This window comes from Oncorhynchus clarkii, unplaced genomic scaffold (genome assembly GCF_045791955.1).
Source record: "Oncorhynchus clarkii lewisi isolate Uvic-CL-2024 unplaced genomic scaffold, UVic_Ocla_1.0 unplaced_contig_10956_pilon_pilon, whole genome shotgun sequence".
Classification (NCBI taxonomy): domain Eukaryota; kingdom Metazoa; phylum Chordata; class Actinopteri; order Salmoniformes; family Salmonidae; genus Oncorhynchus; species Oncorhynchus clarkii.
This window is the reverse complement of record NW_027261103.1, coordinates 63,313-72,085: the sequence shown is the minus strand read 5'-3', so window position 1 is coordinate 72,085 and position 8,773 is coordinate 63,313. Positions and strand designations below refer to the sequence as shown.

Below are 8,773 nucleotides of genomic sequence, written 5' to 3'. Positions count from 1 at the left end.
AGGTTGTTTTTGTCTACGGACTGAAACACAATATTGGTAAAACTCCAGATTGTGGCTTTATTCTCACATTCCCTCATGTCGAGTTACGCAAGAGATGACCCCTTGACTAAGTAGGAAGGTAGCGTGAGTTTAATAGACCGTATATCTAATCAGTATGGACCATAGGAAATAAACTAAAACAACACTTTAAACTGCATATTTATTTTATAGTGCAGAACATGTTACCTTGCTTTGCGCCAGAAACGTGTCAGCTAAATGTTATGTTGCCATCAAAGCAAGTCTTATCAAACTATAACAGAGGGCAGGACAATCGCGCGGGGGTATCTCTTCTTTCATATATTAATGGATGAGTTCATTTGGCATCGCCCTGTGCCCGGTTGGGTGGGGTTTATATATTTTAGATCATGCCATTGTCTATTGGTCGCAAAACGGAATCTCCACCGCCGGGGCACCGGGCCATGCAAAACGAAATGCACTCAATACTTATTTCTACGTGCAACGTTACGCTGCCATAAACACTCCCCTTTTTTTCCCCTCAAGTCATTTACCCTACAAAACCTGCCCAACCATTCCTCCACTCTCATATCAGCTGAAAGAATTTATAGAAAGCCCGGATCCTTGTGGATACCTTGGACGAATAAAGTCTGCGGGATGGGTTTGTCCAATCTTCATGCTTTTTCACTCGTTTTCGTAGCTTTTAGGAAATCTGTCAAAACGTTGAAATGGGTAATGACGAAGTTAATGATTAAACGTGGACTAGAACATAATGCTAACCACCTCCATAGTGTCAACTTTTCATTAGTAATTTAACTTAGAGCTGAATGTGTTATTGTGTTATATAAATGCATATTTGAGTAAGACAACTAATGAAATATGTCCAAAACGAAAATAAGTGTGAGTAATTGCGCACGTCCGTGCGGCAGTTCTTGTTGAAAATGTGTGAATCCGAATTCCATTGCTGAGTAGTCAGTTAGTTTAACCGACAATGACGTATACAAATGTGTTTACATATTGGCACTCGTGCATTGCCTTACAAATTCAAAAGGACTGGAAGAAATGGAAGTTACAGCGGCGTCTCAATTAGATTTAATCATGTAATGTTTCCCTTATTAAGCTGCTTGCTATGTTTTACTATAGGATACTTTGTCTTTCTCACACCGTTTTGAATTTATAAAGTAAAAAGTGTTTTCAGCATGGACCTAAACACCTGGTCACACAATTGCATAGGTTTGGTGGTTTAAATCAGTGGTTCCTAGTACCCCTGGTTGGGAAACACTGGTCTAAATGATGCAGCCACCTGCTTCACACTGCGTAAGTAGCTGTTTATTCTCGTGTGCAGTGACGGGAAATTGGGGGGGGTTGGGGTTTAGTGTGAAAGGTGAAAGGTTTCTTGCTCTTGTTGCCTTGTTCATCTTAAATGATCCACTTTATCATGATGCTTCAGCAGAACCACAACAACCTTCTATGCATTATTACATTTTAATTTCTACAATTAAATGAAAATGTCCTTTTGACAGTTAGACTAGCCTATTTCCATAACAGAGAATTTGGTAGATCCATCAATGATGCAAGAGGCTCATCCAGGTTTCTTTGGACCTGCAACAGTCAAACCCATTAAATGAACGGAAGCTGAACTTGTGTATCTTAGAAGGAATTGTGTTGGGAAATGTTGGACTGGAGACTAGTTTCCTGGAAGATTGCTTGATATCTGACATCTGCTGTGGTTTCCACATGTTTTTTTTCTTCACTATTGTTTCTCAGCTGCAACAATGGTTTAGGCCAAAACCATTGTTTGCCAGGTGTAAGGAAAAAGGCACAGCTTTGATCATGACAAAAGCAATGGTTTATTCCAAGTAAAGGCAGCACTAAATTATGGCAGGATTTGGTACAATGCCAAAGACAACCAGCACTCTGGATCAGCAGAGTCCTAAGTTCCACAGATATACATTATATGATGTCATTATCTCACTTTGCTTTAGCAACAGTAGCCTTACCATTCATGCTAATGAAGCTTATCTGAAATCTATACAGTCTCTGAACCATTGTTGGCATTGGCAATACCCACCCGTAGCATGCGCTCCAGCAGGTGTATCTCACTGATCATCCCTAAAGCCAACACCTCATTTGGCCGCCTTTCGTTCCAGTTCTCTGCTGCCTGTGACTGGAACGAATTGCAAAAATCGCTGAAGTTGGAGACTTTTATCTCCCTCACCAACTTCAAACATCTGCTATCTGAGCAGCTAACCGATCGCTGCAGCTGTACATAGTCTATTGGTAAATAGCCCACCCATTTTCACCAACCTCATCCCCATAGTGTTCATATTTATTTACTTTTCTGCTCTTTTGCACACCAGTATCTCTACCTGTACATGACCATCTGATCATTTATCACTCCAGTGTTAATCTGCAAAATTGTAATTATTGGCCTACCTCATGCCTTTTGCACACAATGTATATAGACTCTTCCCCCCCCCCCCCCCCCCCCCCCTTTTTTTTCTACTGTGTTATTGACTTGTTAATTGTTTACTCCATGTGTAACTCTGTTGTCTGTTCACACTGCTATGCTTTATCTTGGCCAGGTCGCAGTTGTAAATGAGAATGTTCTCAACTAGCCTACCTGGTTAAATAAAGGTGGGAGAAAAAAAAATCATGGTTACTGACCCAACCCTGTCAGTCTCTTGTGAATCGATGTCTGCACTGTTGACTTGAGTGGCTTGCTATTATTCTGTAAATCAAGACATATGATTAGGGAGCAGGAACTCTCAGTGGGGTGTTGGCACCATAGTGGGAACGTCAATTTTTTAATATATTTTTTGTTTTGTTAAATTTACACACACAATTGGCCAAAAAATAGTTAACACTGTATATCTGTATGACCTTGCTATATAATGTTATGATTCTGATGTATTAATGAACAGAATCTGCACACTGATATACAAAACAGTGCTCTGTTTATTTATTTTGACCCTAGGGTCAAACATTGGCTGGGTAAATAAACAGTGCATTTTTGGGACCATGTTGTGCAGATTTGATTTGTTCTCTAACATTCACAATCATAACATTGCATTACAGATTTGTACAGTAAAAGTGCATTTATCTACGATTCTGATGGCTGCCAGTAACAGCAACCTTGGGAAAGGAAGACAAAGTGGACAAATGAATGTCTGCTTTCACACACTCATTCTGCAACAGTTTTACAACAAAAAGTATGAAAAGTGTGACTTACCTGTGATAAAACTTCTAGGTCATTTTAAACATATGCCCAACAACTGTATGACGAATGCATATGACTTATAGGTGTGACAGTTCTGTGGTTACCTGCCATAGATGTTCAGCAGTAATAGTAAAAACAGAGATTGCTGTGTGTGGTAGTAAAGTTATTTTGAGCTCTCTATGAAAAAGACAGTTGCGGTTTGTTTTTTCAGCAACTAAATGCACAGGCTGTGGACCTGGCTACAAAAGCCCACTGGATGCCATGAAGGGTGAGTGTCGTTTTCTGGGAAAGACCAGCTTAGCTCACCCCATGTGTTTTAGGAGGGATTGACATTAAGGTCTACAGGGCACTTGCCCATTGGACAAGTCGGGACTATTTAAAAAAACATTTTTTTTTGGGGTTCCTTGAGTTTGTCAGTTGCATGAAAATATTTACATGCACAAATGCCATAAATTGTCTATTTTACTGAAACATTGGCAGGAACCAGACATCAGTTGTAGGCTACTGGAATTCTTTGGTTTGATTCTTTGTGCTTTGTTTGGTTATATTCAGTAAAAAAACAAACACCTCCCCCGATGGGGAAACCACAGAGCACTCTCAACTTACCCGACTGGTCAGTTGACTAGGAAATAGTGCAACCCTTAATATCAATCCCTCTTTGGGATTTGCGTTTGTCATGGTCCTTGTTCTTGTGGTCAAGGAGGAGTGAATGACAGTAGTGCCTCCTGAAATGGGGCTCTTGTTTTTGAAGGTCCACGTGAGGAGATTGTGTACCTGCCCTGCATTTATCGCAACACTGGAATCCAAAAACCAGACTACCTTGCCACGGTCGATGTGGACCCCAAGTCTCCTACTTATTGTCAGGTACTGCTGATCTACATCAAACAACCACTGCCTTGCTTTTGATTTCACACCTGTCTTCATTAGTCACAGTGGTCGGTAGTTTAAATACTGAAGAGATGACAGTGTTATACATGACCTTTGACCTTGTGGATTAAAGAGTGACCTGGTAATGTCTGCGCCTACAGGTCATCCACAGACTGCCCATGCCCAACCTGAATGACGAGCTACACCACTCTGGTTGGAACGCCTGCAGCAGCTGTTTTGGCGACTCATCCAAGAAGCGCAACCGACTTATCCTGCCCTCGCTCATCTCCTCCCGGGTCTACATAGTGGACACTGGGACAGACCCCCGCGCGCCACAGATGCACAAGGTAAAGGGTCACCCTTCTACAGCAGGTGATTGATTATAGTGATACTACAGTACTCGATGACCATGTTGCACAGCTGTTGTGCAATTATTATTTTTTTCAGAACCTCAACAAATGAAACAGACACATCAAATCCAGTCAACACCACACAGTCAGACACAACAAATCCAGTCAACACCACGCAATGTCATACAAGGAGCTCCAGCACACAACGAAACAAAAACAGACAATTGAATGTACAGATTTGGTCAAGCCTCCTACCCATCTCTCACCAACAGCCCAATATGCATCATTTGTTTTGTAAAGGAAAGTGTCCTTCCCATGTAGGTCGTAATCTGATTTAAACCAAAGGATTGCTTCCTCACAGATTGTGGAGCCCACGGATATCTTCTGGAAGACGGGCCTGGCCAACCCCCACACCACACACTGCCTGGGCAGTGGCCAGATTATGATCAGCAGCATAGGAGATCCATCTGGCAATGGAAAAGGTAGGAGGAGACAACACGCTGCAGTAGGGGGACAGACGGTGTGTTCTGGGCAAAATAAAGCAGACAATACCTGATGCTTCTCTCCTTGTCCTCAGCCTCATGCAATGCATGTGACCTTGAAACACTTTACTTTGTATCATAAGGATAGGGATGAATAACACACGCCTATATTTTAAGCAATAAGGCCCGAGGGGGTGTGGTTTATGGCCAATATAACATGGCTAAGGGCTATTCGTATGCATGACGCAACGTGGAGTGCCTGGATACAGCCCTTAGCCGTGGTATATTGGCCATATACCAAAAACCCCTGAGGTGCCAAATTGCTATTATAAACCGGTTACATACGTAATTAGAACAATACAAATAAATGTTTTGTTATACCCGTGGTATACGGTCTGATATACCATAGCTTTCAGCCAGTCAGCATTTAGGGATGGAACCACCCAGTTTATAATAAGGGACTAAGGCTCTACAATCCACAATGATAAAGAATACTGGGCGGGGCAAGGGAGTGTCATTTAGGCAAGTTAATATTCATTTGGATTAGATGACTGATGCAGGATGTGTTTCTCTCAGGTGGCTTTATCTTGCTGGATGGTAAAACGTTTGAGGTGGTTGGTAACTGGGAGCTGCCTGGTGAGGCGGCACCTTTTGGTTATGACTTCTGGTACCAGCCCCGACACAACGTCATGATGAGCACCGAATGGGGAGCGCCCAAAGCCCTCGCTTACGGTTTCAGCCTGGAACATGTCAAAGAAGGTGTGTAAATAGAGGTGATACATGTGTTTTGTATTACACTTGTTGAGTAGAGAGAAATGTTTCAATGCTGCTGTTCTGTCTGCAGGTCTCTATGGATCGAAGATCCACGTGTGGGACTGGACCACTCACAAGCGGCTACAGTCCCTGGACCTGGGGGAGGAGGGCGCCATTCCTCTGGAGATCCGCTTCCTCCATGATCCCGCCGCCACGGAGGGCTACGTCGGCTGTGCACTCCAAGGAACCGTCTTCCGTTTCTACAGGACACCAGTGAGCAAAACATTAATGCATAGGAAAAAACAGAATAACATGTCTGATCTCTCTTGCTTTTGTTTTTGGCTTAGTGTCTTACAAAATGGTACTGTATCAACAGAAAGGAGAATGGGCTGCTGAGAAGGTTATCCACGTCCCCAGTAAGAAAGTGGAGGGATGGGCTTTGCCAGTGATGCCAAGTGAGTGTGTGTGTGTCTGGGAAAATGTTGATGGGAGAGTACTGCAGATTAGGGATACATTTAACACTTCCAGTACATATTGAAGATTTGGAATTGGGTGTAGCTACCCGTTCCATAATCAAATGGAAATGCCAAATGAAATGGGTTTTCCTGAATTTGATGTGTGATCTGTTCATCTCAGGTCTGATCACAGATATTCTGATCTCCCTGGACGACCGCTTCCTATACTTCAGTAACTGGCTGCATGGAGACATACGACAGTATGACATCACAAACAGGAGGAACCCACGTCTGGCTGGCCAGGTGACATCACAAGTTTACAACATGGCTGATTATTTTAAACCCACCAAAAATGTTTCATCTTACAGGCAATGGTCTTGGACAGAGGTATTAAACCTGACAAGTGCATATGTTCTTTTTTTATGTGGATACTTAAATTAATCATCTTCATCAGTCTGCCTATGTGATGCGTACCTGTGTAGGGTCGGCAGGGTAGCCTAGTGGTTAGAGCGTTGGACTAGTAACCGGAAGGTTGCAAGTTCAAACCCCCGAGCTGACAAATCTGTCGTTCTGCCCCTGAACAGGCAGTTAACCCACTGTTGGCCGTCATTGAAAATAAGAATTTTTTCTTAACTGACTTGCCTAGTTAAATAAAGGTAAAATAAATAAAAAAAACAAGTGGCCTCCTACATTTTCATGTTGGTCATCTAGCAGACGCTCTTATCCAGAGCGACTTACTCAGTTCATTCAACTTAAGGTAGCTAGGGCTAGGTAGGACAGTCTCCTGAAATTGTTAGTTGTCCACTGACTGTCTCCCTGTGTATTCAGCTCTTCTTGGGAGGGAGCATCCTAAACGATGGCCCTGTCAAAGTACTGGAGGACCCAGAGAATCAGAGCCAACCACCCCCACGCACAATCAAGGTGTGTAAGAATAACAATCTATGCCCAAACTCACTTCACACACACACTAGCAGAATGTCTGCAGTAGGTCAAAAGTAGGTGTTTAGGTTGTGTTTGTAAGGTGCAGATAACGACTTGTGTGTACATGTGATCCACACCAGGGGAAGAGGATCCCAGGGAGCCCCCAGATGTTGCAGCTCAGTCTGGATGGGAAGAGACTGTACGTCACCACCTCTCTCTACAGTGGCTGGGACAAGCAGTTCTACCCGGAAATGATCAAGTGAGGACTTGTTCACCTGTCTTAGATTTTTCTATTACTCAGTGGTGTAAAGTACTTAAGTAAAAATACTTTAAAGTACTACTTAAGTAGATAGTCTTATGATACTTGAGTATATTTAAAATCAAATACTTTTACTCAAGTAGTATTTTTCTGGGTGACTTTTTTATTATGAAGCTATCTTTTTACTCGAGTATTACAATTTCCCACCACTTTACATACTTGTGGTCAATGCACACATGTCAGGAACAGGTTTGTTGTAAGCTATCAAAACGTGGATTTGTATGCTATCGCTCTTATAAGTGTTATTCAATATCATGGGCTGCTTCAATAAGATGTTTTGAACACCAATAGCTAGAAACACTATCAAATGGAATACTTGACTGTATTTCTTATTTTCCCTTGTCTGTTTCTCTCTTTGCCTTAGGGAGGGTTCTGTTATGATGCAGATTGACGTGAACACAGCCAATGGTGGCCTCAAGGTGAATGAGAACTTCCTGGTCGACTTTGGGAAAGAGCCCAATGGCCCGGCCTTGGCCCACGAGCTACGATACCCTGGGGGAGACTGCACCTCTGACATCTGGCTGTAAAGTTACGCAGGAGGCCCCAGTTTTCCCCCTCTCATTCCCATCATACTTTACATAGACTTCATGTAACTCATATTAGTTGGGAACGGGTGGGGAAGGAGGCATACCCTCGAGCCTCATGCCCGATAATGCTGCCTATTCATTCCATGCTGCTTTGCTTTAAATGCATAATTGTGCCTTAAGTCATTATCTCATCTATGAACCAAATGTTCTTTGTTACTTCCAATGCCAGTGGTGAAACTGAGGTTTAAAAAAATAAACAAATTCTAACATATGGAATTCATAGAGTAACATCTGATGGCGACGTACTGTTTTTTAAGAATATGAAGACGTTCTCATTTTTCATCATTCCTTAATGGCCTGAGTGTGTGTGTGTTCAGCAGGGTTGAATGAATCTGTATGTCTGGATTGTTTACTCTTAATTTAATAGGAAACTAGATGGGTGTAGTGAAACATGTTGTTTTACAGGGTTAGCCATAGTAGTACAGTGCCCCTATAGTAAATGAGGGTTAAGTGACTTGCTCAAATGCACAACATATTTTTTGCCTTGTCGGCGCAGGTATTTAAACCAGCAACCTTTCAGTTAGTTACTGGCCCAACGCTCTATTACGCTAACTACCTCTAACCACCAGTCTACCAATTCTGCTACATTAATAATGGTTTGCATAATTATATAGTTCATTTGATTTAAATACTCATTGATAATGTTCATTTGCAAGATATTAATGGTTTTAAATACATTGAATAAATGTACTGCATATTCCTACATTATTATATAGAATGATAATAATAATTGATCACTGAGTCTCATAGCTATGGTTCATTACACTACATGTCTGGAATGACCTTGAAGCATGACCCTTAAGCAAATCTATCAAAAGCTTTCTC

General features: G+C 42.1%; 1 protein-coding gene across 1 annotated transcript; it reads left to right on the top strand.

Annotated features, from left to right (window-relative positions):
* The first annotated feature begins 533 nt into the window (after window positions 1-533).
* On the top strand, window positions 534-8,164 carry LOC139404852 (methanethiol oxidase-like). Its single transcript, XM_071147386.1, has 12 exons — window positions 534-655; window positions 3,426-3,482; window positions 3,966-4,078; window positions 4,243-4,428; window positions 4,793-4,913; window positions 5,490-5,672; window positions 5,758-5,939; window positions 6,043-6,121; window positions 6,303-6,424; window positions 6,950-7,042; window positions 7,183-7,301; window positions 7,726-8,164. The coding sequence occupies exons 1-12, from the start codon at window positions 652-654 to the stop codon at window positions 7,886-7,888; spliced, it is 1,422 nt and encodes a 473-aa protein (XP_071003487.1). The 5' UTR covers window positions 534-651; the 3' UTR covers window positions 7,889-8,164.
* The last annotated feature ends 609 nt before the right edge of the window (window positions 8,165-8,773 follow it).